Source organism: Vulpes lagopus, chromosome 17, assembly GCF_018345385.1.
Source record: "Vulpes lagopus strain Blue_001 chromosome 17, ASM1834538v1, whole genome shotgun sequence".
NCBI lineage: Eukaryota > Metazoa > Chordata > Mammalia > Carnivora > Canidae > Vulpes > Vulpes lagopus.
In genome coordinates, this window is record NC_054840.1 from 26,330,607 (window position 1) to 26,343,196 (window position 12,590).

At 38.9% G+C, this 12,590-nt stretch overlaps 1 protein-coding gene and 1 long non-coding RNA gene across 10 annotated transcripts in view; one reads left to right on the forward strand and one right to left on the reverse strand.

Moving 5' to 3' along the window:
• The window catches only part of ATP11B (ATPase phospholipid transporting 11B (putative)), a 118,087-nt gene extending 105,838 nt beyond the window's left edge, over positions 1–12,249 (reverse strand). For 4 of the 5 annotated variants that reach the window (XM_041731511.1, XM_041731510.1, XM_041731508.1 and 1 more), the window contains exon 1: positions 11,924–12,249. In XM_041731511.1, coding sequence (XP_041587445.1) covers positions 11,924–11,950 — 27 coding nt within the window. In that variant the 5' untranslated portion in view covers positions 11,951–12,249. The remainder of the gene's footprint in view (positions 1–11,923) is intronic. The other variant, XM_041731507.1, reaches the window with a different exon arrangement.
• Positions 12,250–12,429: 180 nt separating this feature from the next.
• Positions 12,430–12,590, forward strand: part of LOC121477317 — a 192,901-nt gene continuing 192,740 nt past the window's right edge. For all 5 annotated transcript variants that reach the window (XR_005984211.1, XR_005984207.1, XR_005984209.1 and 2 more), the window contains exon 1: positions 12,430–12,585. This is a non-coding gene — a long non-coding RNA (uncharacterized LOC121477317). The remainder of the gene's footprint in view (positions 12,586–12,590) is intronic.

Here is a 12,590-nt window from a genome sequence, read left to right on the forward strand (position 1 = left end):
CATTCCCACCAGAATAACTATAATTAAAAAGACAAAACTAAGTGTTGACAAGGATATAAGACACTGGAACCCTTATACATTGCTGGTAGGAACGTAAAATGGTGCAGCCACTCTGAAAAACAGTTTGGCAATTCTTCACAAAGTTAAAGACGGAGTTACCATATGACCCAATAATTCTACTCTTTAGGTATACAGTCAAGAGAAATGAAAATATACAGGGACACAAAGACTTGTACATCAGTGGTCAAAGCAGTGTTCTATGCAATAGTCAAAAGGTGGAAACAAACTAAATGTTCACTAACTGATGAACATATAAACAAAACGTGGTATATCCATATAATGGATTATTATTTGACAATAAAAAGGAATGAATTACTGATACATGCTATGACATGGTTGATCCTTGAAAACATTATGCTAGGTGAAATATTATGCTAGAAAACAGTCACAAAATACCAAATACTATATGATGCCATTTCCATGAAATGTCCACAGCAGGTAAACTGATAAGAGGTGGAAAGTAGATTAGTGATTAGGGCTGGAGACTAGAAGTCTAGGGGAATGGAAAGTGTAAGTTGGTTGGCAGAGAGTTTCTTTTAGGGGGTATAAAAATGTTCTAACAATGAAATGTGGTGGTGGCTGCACAATTCTAGGAGTATACTAAAAAAACTGAATACTTAAATGGGTAAACTGTATGGTATGTGAGTTAAGTTTTAACAAAGCTGGTAAAAGGGAAAAAGAGAATTAAACTATTACATAATATTACATAATAGTATTGTGGAAGGTGAGAGAAGAAATACTGGAGTTAAAACTCAAATCCCTATATTATTTGTAGGTGCATAGAGATACTCAATATACAGGCATAGGTAGAAAATAATAAAATACAATCCATAGCTTCTACTTCATCTAGAATAAAAATATGAAAAGAAATTTATCAAATTCAATACAAAGCCAATCAAAATCCTAGAAAGATTCTCCACAGAATTAGACAATCTGATTATAAACAGCATATGGAAGAGTAAAGATTAATGCAATTCTGAAAGAAAAAAAAGGACTGCTCAGCCAGATGTCAAGACTTATAAAAATATTATAATTAAGACACTGCATAACACCCCACTTACATCAATGGATAGATGATCAAAACAAAATCAACCAGGAAACTTGTTGGCTTTGAATGACACATTAGGTCAGATGGATCTAACAGATATATTCAGAACAATATGTTGCTCTGAATACACATTCTTTTCAAGTGCACATGGAACATTCTCCAGAATAGATCACATATTAGGCCACAGAACAAGTCTAAACAAATTTAAAAAGATCAAAGCCATACCATACATCTTTTCTGACCATAATGCTATGAAACTAGAAATCAACCACAAGAAAAAACCTAGAAAGCACACAAATAAATGGAGGTTAAATAACATGCTACTAAACAATGAAGGGGTCAACCAAGAAGTCAGAGGAAATAAAAAAATACATGGAGACAAATGAAAATAAAAACACAATGGCCCAAAATCTTTGGGATGCAGCAAAAGCTATCTAAGAGAGAAGTTTATAGCAATAACAGGCCTACATAAAGAAGCAAGAAAAATCCCAAATATATAACCTAACTTTACACCTAAAGATTCCAAAACAAACAAAACCCAAAACTACCAGAAGGAAAGAAATAATAAAGATTAGAGCAGAAATAAATGAAATTGAAACTTAAAAATAATAATAATAATAAAAATAAAAGAGATCAACAAAATCAGGAGCTAGTTCTCTGAAAGGATCAAAACATTGATAAACCTTTAACCAGACTCATCAAAAAGAGAGAGAGGAGAGAGAGAGAGAGAGAGAGAGAGAGAGAGAGACAGGACACAATACATAGAAAGGAAAGGGGAGAAATAACAACTGACACCATAGAAATACAAATACAATATTCTATAACAGAATATTATAAAAAATTATATGCCAACAAATTGGACAACATAGAAGAAATGGATAGATCCCCTAGAAACATATAACCTCCTAAAATTGAATCAGGAAGAGAGAGAAAATTTGAACAGACCTATTACCAGCAGTGAAATTCAATCAATAATAAAAAAAACTCCCAATAAACAAATGTTCTGGAGCAGATGGTTTCACAGGTGAATTCCACCAAATATTTAAGGAGGAGATAACACCTATTCTAAAACTAGTCCAAAAAACAGAAGAAGAAAAAGTTCCTAATTCATTCTATGAAGCCAGCATTACTCTGATACCAAAACCAGATAAAGACAGTACAGAAAGAGAGAACTACAGGCCAATATCTCTGATGAACATAGATGCAAGAATCCTCAACAAACTATTAGCAAACCAAATCCGATGATACATTAAAAAATTATTCATCAAAATCAGTGGAACTTATCCCTGGGATGCAAGTGTGATCCAAAATTCAAAAATCAATGTGCTATATCACATCAATCAAAGAAGGGAAAAAATTATATGATCATTTCAAGAGATGCAGAAAAAGCATTTGACAAAGTACGACATCCATTCATGGTAAAAATCCGTAACAAAGTAAGATTAAAGGGAACATACTTGAACACGACAAAGTACATATATATAAACCCCACAGCTAACATCATGTTCAGTGGGGAAAAAATGAGAATGTTTCCCTAGGATCAGCAACAAGACAGGATGTCTACACTCAGCCCTGTTATTTAACATAGTATTGAATTTCAGATAGTACTGGAAGTCCAAGCCACAGCAATCAGACAAAAGGCATCCAAATTGGTAAAGAGAAAGTAAAACTTTCACTATTTGCAGATGTTATATTATATAAGGAAAACCCTAAAGAGTCCACTAAAAGAGTACTAGAACTGATAAATGAATTCTTAACTAAGGTCACAGGATACAAAATCAACGTATAGAAATTCGTGGCATTTTTATGCACTAATAATGAAGAGAAATCAAGGAAGTAATCCCATTCACAACTGTGTCGAAGATAATAAATTACCTTGGAAAGAGGTGAAAGTCTTCTTTGAAAACTGTGAAAGACTGATAAAAGATATTAAGACAACACAAAGAAGTAGAAAAATACTCCATTCTCAAGGACTGGAAGACAAATGGACTTGACAAATATTGTCAAAATGTCCATACTACGCAAAGCAATCTACAGATTTAATACACTCCCATCAAAATACCAACAACATTTTTCACAAAACTAGAACAAATGATCCTAAAATTTGTATGGAACCACAGAAGACTCCAACAGCCAAAACAATCTTAAAAAAGAAAAACAAAGCTGGAGGTATCTGAATTCCAGATTTCAAGTTACACTACAAAGCTGTAGTAATCAAAAAAATATTGTACTGGCACAAAAATAGGCTCATAGATCAATGGAATAGAAAGCTCAGAAATAAACCCATGTTTATATGATCAATTAATTTTTAACAAAGGAGTAAAAATTTGCAATGGAGAAAAGACAGCATCTTCAACAAACGGTGTTGGGAAAACTGGATGGCTACGTGCAAAAGAATGAAACTGGACCGCTGGCTTATAACATATACAGAGATAAGTTCAAAATGGATTAAGGACCTAACTGTGACACCTAAAACTATAAACATTCTAGAAGACAGAAAAGGCAGTAATTTCTCCAACATGGGATGTAACAACTTTTTTCTAGGTATGTCTCCAAAGGTAAAGGAAATAAAAGTAAAAATAAACATTGGGACATCAAAATGAAAAGCTTCTGCACGGCAAAGGAAACAATCAACAAAACTAAGACACCCACTGAATGGAAGAAGATATTTGCAAATGACTTATCTGGTAAAGGGTTATAGTATATAAAGAACTTATATAACTCAACATCCATAAAACTAATGATCCAATTAAAAATGGGCAGAAGACATGAATAGATATTTCTTCAAAGAAGAAATACAGATGGTCAACAGATACATGAAAAGATGCTCAACATCACTCGTCGTCAGGGTAATGCAAATCAAAACTACAATGTGATATCAACTCACACCTATCAGAATGACTAAAATAAAAAACACAAGAAACAAAAGGTGTTGCAGAGGATGTGGAGAAATGGGAACCCTTGTGCACTGTTGGTGAGAGTGCCAACTGGTGCACCCACTATGGAAAACATTATGAAGGTTCCTCAAAAAATTAAAAATAGAACTATCCTATGATCCAGTAATTGTACTATTGGGTATTCACACCAAAAATACAAAAACTCTAATTCATAGGGATACATGTACCCTTATGTTTAGAGTAGCATTATTTACAGTAGGCAAATTATGGGAGCAACCCAAGTATCTGTTGATAAATGGGTAAAGATGATGTGTTATAACTGAACTCCAATTAAAAAAATTTTAAAAAGATGATGTGTTATATATAGACAATGGAAAATAATCACTCAACCATTAACAAAGAATGCAATCTTGGCATTTGCAACAAGTATAATGCAAGTATAATATCAGCAAGTATAAGGTGAAGCAAAATAAGCCAGTCATAGAAAGACAAATACCATATGATCTCACTTAAGAAACAAAACAAATGAACAAAGGGAAAAAAAGGAGAAAGAGCCTAACTAAGAAACAGTCTTAACTATAAAGAACACACTGATGGTTACCAGAGGGGGTGGAGGAGGAGGATGGGTAAAATAAGTGAAGGGGATTAAGAGTATACTTATCATGATGAGCACTGAGTATGTATAAAATTACTGAATCCCTATATTGTACACCTGAAACTAGTAATAACACTGTATGTTAACTACACTGGAAATTAAAATTAAAAAATTAATAAAAAAGACAGTGCATTTTTGGTGCACCAGATCAACAGGTGAATGAAACTGAATACAGAACCTAGGAAAAGAACACGATATGTGAGAGAGAATGCTGGTAATATCACAGAGAAAGCAAACAATATCCATTAGTGGTGAAAAGATAGCTCATTCAAAAAAAAGCACTAGGACAAATAACTTTCCATATGGGAGAGAATATAGTAAATTCCTTATTCTATAGAAAAAAAATCAATTCCAGATATACTAAAGTCCTAAATGTTAAAAAACTAAGTTTTAAGACAATTTGAAGAAAACACTAGAAAAAAAGCTCTATGATACTGGTATATGAAAAGAATATCTAAACAACTAATAAAAAACAAAATCATTAGTCCTAACAAATTTACCTACAAATTTAAAATTTCTCTATCAAAAAAGATACTATCAACAAATTTAAATATATACAAGGGACAAACTGGAAGAAAATATTTACAACAACCACAACAAAGAATTAGAATACAGACTACTGAAAGAACTAACAGGGAAAAGACAAACTATCCAATAGAAAAATGAGCAATCTATTCATATGAATGAAATACAGGACACTTGACTCTCACTAGCAATCAGGAAACTAAATTAGAACAAAATAAAATACAATTCACATCCATCAAATTGGTAAATTTCTTCAAGTCTGACAGTACAAAGTGTTGACCAAGGAGGTAGGTAGGGAAAGGGGAACTCTCATGTTTTGGAAACTAATTTGGCAATACATGTAATCATCGTAAAGTACACACCCCATTACCCAGCAATTCCACTTCTAAGTATTTCAATTAAAAAAACTGGGCAGTCCGGGGGGCTCAGCAGTTTAGCACCATCTTTGGCCCAGGGCCTGATCCTGGAGACCAGGGATCAAGTCCCACGTCGGGCTCCCTGCAAGAAGCCTGCTTCTCCCTCTGCCTGTGTCTCTGCTTTTCTGTGTCTCTCATGAATAAATAAATAAAATCCTAAAAAAAAAAAAAAAGAAAAAAGCTATAAATAAGAATGGCCACTGCAACAATTTTTGTAAGAGGAAAAAATGACAACAATCCAAATATCCATTTAGGAAGAGACTCCTAGAAGACTGAGTAGGGCAAGGTTGCTTTATTTTATAATTTGAGAGCCTAGGAACATGTTATCACAGATTAGATGTTCAGAAAATATTCGAGTGAATGAATAAATAAAAGAAAAATTTAGAGAAAATTTGTTATATGGGGAACTAAAACTGGACAAAAATCTTTGCCTTCATGAGATAAAGGACACAAGTAAATTACAGAATATGTTAAATAGTATTAAGCGCTTTTAGAGAAATAAAAAGCAGGGGAGGAGGATAGGGAAGTACTGAGAAGGGTTACCGTTTTATACTAAATGTCCAGAAAAGGCCTCATGCATGGATAAGTAACAATTGAATAAGGACTTGAAGGGAGTAAAGGAACCAGCAGATAAGGGAATGGGGAGAGTTGGGGAGAGTGGCATTCTACGCAGATGTAACAGCCAGGGCAAAGATCCTGAGACTGAAGTATCCCTAACACTTCCGATGAATTGCAAGGCTGCCAGAGTGGATAAAGTGAAGTGAGGGAAGTGTGATGGGAGATGAGAAGTGGTTTTGGGGGGAGGAGAGGAAGGTGCACAGAGCCATACAGCTCAAGCACAGACGTTTTTACTCTGAGCAAGAATGCAAATCCTTAGAAGGTTTTAAGTGCAAGAATTACATGATCTAACTTGTGTTTTTAACAAGATCACTGTGGTTGATATGTTGAAAACAGACTGCAGGAATTGAAGGGATATTTAATGACAATAATAGCAATCATAAGGTTCTTTTGGAAAATCTAAGAAGCAAGGTCCCTCCCTACTTCTGTGCTGCTGTGAAACTTGGGTTCCTCTAATGCTTGACTTCCCTATTAAAAGAAAAACTGGGTATCTAAAAATATTTATCTAAAGATAGAGATAAAAGAAGCAAAGATCTAGGTTCTTAAACATGAATTCCTGATATTAAAACTTACTTAGCTATACCAAAATAAGAATACCACAGGCCTGTGCCTCCTTTTCCTACTCTTGAGAGAAAGACAAAGAATACAGGTACTTCTAAACTGACACTGAAATAAATACGATACTCATTCATTTATTCAACCAACATTTGGTGGGTGGGTACATACAATGAATGGGTCAGCAGCTGTCTTGAGTAAAAGGGATATAAAGATGAACAAGATATGTCTCTGCCCTAGAATATTCACAGTCTAGCGAGTGAGATACCTAGGCTTATATTGTATGCTATACAGAAACACGAACACACTTTTAATATTATACAGCAGTACTAATATATATATAATTTGTCACAAATGCAAGCCATATATACAATCTTAAAATTTCTAGTAATCACATTAGAAAAGTAAAAAGAGGGTCGCCTGGGTGGCTCAGTGGTTGAGCTTCTGCCTTCAGCTCAGGGTATGATCCTGGGATCCGGGATCGAGTCCCACATCAGGCTGCTTGTAGGGAGCCTGCTTCTCCCTCTGCCTGTGTCTCTGCCTCTCTCTTGCTGTGTCTCTTATGAATAAATAAATAAAATCTTTAAAAAAAAAAAAAAGAAACAGGAAAAATTAATTGCAATCTTTTACTTGACCCAATATATCCTAAATATTATTTTAACATGTAAATCAATATTAAAAAATTGAGATATTTTACTATTTTTTGTATTGTTGAAGTCCTGTGTGAATATCTTGATTCAAACTAGCCACATTTCAAGTGTATTAGACAGGACAGATCTATTTTCTAGAAAACTGAAAAGAATTTGAAAGTCACAAGTACAGGACAAAGTAAAATAGTAGAGGGAGGCATGAACATGTTCACATGTTGAAGGAAAAAGTAAACACACTATAGATAATTAAAGAGAATGTGGAGAGCAGGATGAAAGAACAGGGTTAAGAGCACAAGTGGACTGGTTAGTTTGGAAAAGAGGACAGTCACACCTTTCTTTGTGACAGGGAGAAAGGGAAGAATTAAAAGTGTGAGAGAACAGAAAGTTGAATAAGTTTAGTTTAAGAGCTTGCCATTTTTCTCAGTGAATCAGAAGACAATCTCACCGGCCCTTTCTCTACTGCCAATACAAATCTGAAGGCATTACTTTACGAAACAATTTAAGAAAATATCCTGGTATGACAAGATCAAGTTGTATTTTTGTACAATCACAGTACTTGTGTAGCTTTCATCTGGAGTGGTCAATCTTGAATTTTGTTATTTTATCTCTAAACACAGAAGCAATAATACAGATTCATTCTTTCTTTCCTTACCTATTCATTTATTCAGCATACGTGTACTCAATGTCTACTTCATGTCAAGCACAGTGAGACACTGAACATACAGAGATGAATAAGGTCTACATTTGTATCCCCAGTGTTTAGCATTATAATGTCTGCACACAGTGCTTTAAAAGCACAGCATTACATTGTCCTGTAAGGAAATATTACACATCAACTAAAATATGTATCAGTGAAAACTTTCATTTAAAAGTCTAAAGAAGGGGATCCCTGGGTGGCTCAGTGGTTCAGTGCCTGCCTTTGGCCCAGGGCCTGATCCTGAAGACCTAGGATCGAGTCCCACATCAGGCTCCCTGCATGGAGCCTGCTTCTCCCTCTGCCTGTGTCTCTACCTCTCTTTTTCTCTCTCTATACAGATGTATATCGTGAATAAATAAATAAAATCTTTAAAAATAAAATAAAAGTCTAAAGAAGAGATCCCTGGGGCTCAGCGGTTTGGCCCCTGCCTTTGGCCCAGGGCATGATCCTGGAGTCCCAGGATCAAGTCCCACATTGGGCTCCCTGCCTGGAGCCTGCTTCCCCCTCTGCCTCTGTCTCTACCTCTCTCTCTCTCCCTCTGTGTCTCTCATGAATAAATAAAATCTTTAAAAGAATAAATAAATAAAAGTCTAATGAAGTAGGGTGTCTGGGTGACTTAGTTGGTTAAACATCCGACTTTTTTTTTTTTTAAAGATTTATTTATTTATTTATGATAGAGATAGACACAGAGAGAGAGAGAGGCAGAGACACAGGAAGAGGGAGAAGCAGGCTCCATGCTGGGAGCCCGATGTGGGAATCATCCAGGGACTCCAGGATCACGCCCTGGGCCAAAGGCAAGCGCTAAACCGCTGAGCCACTCAGGGATCCCAAACATTCGACTCTTTTTTTTTTTTTTAATTAATTTTTATTGGTGTTCATTTACCAACATACAGAAAAACACCCAGTGCTCATCCCGTCAAGTGTCCACCTCAGTGCCCGTCACCCATTCCCCTCCAACACCCGCCCTCCTCCCCTTCCACCACCCCTAGTTCGTTTCCCCGAGTTAGGAGTCTTTACATAAAGACTCCAAACATTCGACTCTTGATGTCAGCTCAGGTCTTGATCTCCAGGTCATGAGTTCAAGCCCATAACTACTACAGAGCCTAATGTGTAAAAAAAAAAAAAAAAAACCTAAAGAAGTACTGTCCAATAGAATTTTCTGTGATAATGAAAATTTTCTATTCTGAACTTTCCAATATGTATGGTAGCTAATAATAAACATAAATTTTTAATTAATTGAATTTTAATTTTAATAGCTAATGTGGTTAACGGTTACCCTACAAATCCAAATATTAGAATACACTGAGTAGCTAATAGCATTACCACTATTATAATCAAGGTGCTGTCTCTCTAAGAGATTAATACACATAATATGCTGTCAGAAATGAGTACACTATAAATACTAATTGTACCAGAAAAATACCGTAAGAAATTTTGCTTAGGATTTTTTTAGTGTAAAATAACTCCAGTACTATGAGCGAAACAAAGAAAGGATGAACCAAAAAAAAAAAGAAAAAGAAAGAAAAAAGATATGCTAATCTATTCACTCTACTTCCCCAAGGGAAAACATCAACCTTCTGAGTTTTCTCAGTGTGTCAGGAAGTGAAAATACTTTGTGGAGATAAGGAGTCCAAGATTTCCGAAATTAGAAATTACTAAAGCATAGGAATAATTTTTGTAATAAAATGACAAGAAACCTTTCTGGCAAGACAACCTAAGTTGCTGAAAATCAGGATTCATATAATGAATAAAGTGTTTATAATTAAAAAAAAAAAAAAAAAAAACCTGTCCTCACAATTTCCCAAAATTTGTCCCACTTACCTGAATTTTAAAAATGAACTTATTGCTAAAAGACATGGTGATTCAATCCATTGAGCCAATGGAAGTATAATCTAAACTAGACTTTTGAGTTGAATAATTCCTGGTGTGGTAACTAAAATAGCTGTTTACGCCTGGGATAATAAAATATACTTTCATCACTCTGTGTATCCACTATCCATAATGTATAATTTAAGTGACTGTACAAACTTAAACAGAGATACAAAGTCCTACATTGGCACAGATCTGATTACATACTTAGAAGATCTGATAACTTAAAAGTAAAACCAGTGAGGTGAGCAACTAAATGTCAGAGATAGCACTTTTTATGCACAGCAACTCGTTCAACTTGTTAATCACACAGTAAGGCAGTTGTCTTGCAAATTAACCATACAACTTCCTGCCCTTGCTTTTAGTTGTGTTCATTCGAAGCCATTTTTAAAAACATTACCAGGTTGCCTGTCTTGAAGATGAGAGTGGTTATACAACGGAGATTTTATTCAGGTTAACAGAAATACAAACACCTAACACTCAGAAGCAGTATCTTGATCTACTAGGAAAAGCTTTAGGAAAACCACTTTAGAATGATGTTCCTACCACACAAAAACAGCGTCAGGTGAATAAATCTTCTATACATGAAGACTGGCATGAGATCAGGCCTGTAATGATTAACTTCCAGAGCCAAGTTGTGCTATGGCTTATTGCAACAAGGCCATGGTATTATAATGACATCATTAGCTTAGTTTCCTAATAAGGCATATATAAGGGATACCTGAATTTACAATTAGCTAAAAATAGGAAGCTAACATTGGTTTGAGTGGCAGGCAATTCCAGTTTTGAGAGATATTATTCCGAGTGGTGCCCTTTGCAAAAATGAATTAACAGAAGGCTCTGAAACAGATTTAACATTAAAGTGCTGTTCTAGAGCAGGAAAAAGGAGGTATTTGCTTTAGTGCCACAAAATCTTCACAGTGTCACGAAAATCGTTTTTTGCTGCATTGCCTTTTAAAGCAGTACATGGAAACACTGAATTGTAGAAGCGTTGATGCAATTTAGAAATTAAGCAGCAACCAGCAAAAGACCTCCTCACAGAGATAAGGTTAGGCTTCTTCAGCCAGGAACAATTTCTGTCCTTACTGTCACTGTCGCCTGGGTGCTGTATTTTCTGGGCTGTAGTTGCCAGGAGGCAGGAAAGATTTTTTTCCCCCCCTCTCTCTCTCTGAATTAATTCTGAGAAAGGTGGAGCTTTTTAAATATGCCTTCAGTCAATCTTTTCTAAGATTTTTTATTTTCCCCCCAGACGTCCCAGGAAAATTGAGACGTTAACCACCGGTTCCAAACCTGTGTGGTTCAAACTGCTTTGAGAGATCGGCGGGGGGTGGTTGGTGGTGGTGGGAATGAGGTTCACGATCCTAAAGTTTGACTTGGGGGTGGGGTAAGGACGAGGTATGAAAAAAAAAATACAAAGTCTTTCATAACTTTCGTACACAGCTTTTCCGAAAGCAGACGGGGTGTTGGAATATTTTCTCTCCCCCCTCACCTAGGTCTTGAGTAAGATTTGTTTCGAGGCCAGTGGGTACACTCGGTACGGTATCCTCCCTCCTCGATAACTAACGCAACACCGAATCGTGACGTCCTAACAGAAAATAGTGACAAGTGGGAGCTGAGGTAAGTCCTCTCCCTCCCCTCCCCTCCAACGTGTCCCAAATTGTTGGGGGCAGGAAGCAGGAGCCTCCGGTCTCGCCGCTCCCTCAGGGCTGCCGCGGCGCCCAGGAGCCGCGGGAGCCGAGACAGGCAGAAGCGCGGGCCGGGAAGCAGCCGCCTGCCGCCTGCCGCCGAGACTCGTGAGGGAGCAGTGGGGCTCTCGCGCTCGGGCGCCGCGCCCGCCTCCGCCGCGGCCTAGCCGGCGCCCGCGCCCTTCCCCGCAGCCCGGGCCTGAGAGGCCGCGCGGCGGCGGACGTCCGGGAGGAGAGGAGGCACTTACCAGCTGCTGCCGGACCCAGCGCCACATGCCCCCGCCGGCGCCGTCCCGGTCCCGCGGGACGCGGGGGCCGACGGGCTGCAGGTGGAGGCCGACGAGCCAGAGGGGGAAGCCGGAATGCCCCTCTGGCTGAAGTTCCGCTCGCCGCCGCCGCCGCCGTCGCCGCCGCCGTCGCCTCACTCCCCGCGCCGGGTCCCCATCTCGCCGCGCCGGCCCCGAGGTCCTACAGGCGCGGCCCCGGCGCCGCCCCCGCCCGGCGCAGCTGAGCCTGCCGCCGCGCCGCAACCACCTTCATTATTGACCGTTGTCACCCGAAGCACCGCCACAACCCCACCCCCCGCCCGGGCCGGCCCCCCGGCCCCACCCGGGCCCGCCCCCGGCGCCCGGCGCCCGGCCCCGCCCCCGGCGCCCGGCGCCCGGCCCCGCCCCCGGACGTGACGGAAGGGGGCGGTGCGGGCCGAGGGGCCTGGCGCGCGCGGCGGCGGTCGGGGGCTGGGCGCAGCCGGGGGGCGGGGCCGGCAGCGAGCTGGGCCAGGTGCGGCTTCTGGGAAGCGGCTGCCGCCTGCGGTTCCCCGGGCCCCTCCTTCTAGGGGTAGGGGTGACATCGGGCGTCGCCGGAGTCTGCAGCTTCTGGCCGGCGACTCCGTTTCCACCTCCTGTTGCAGGTCTG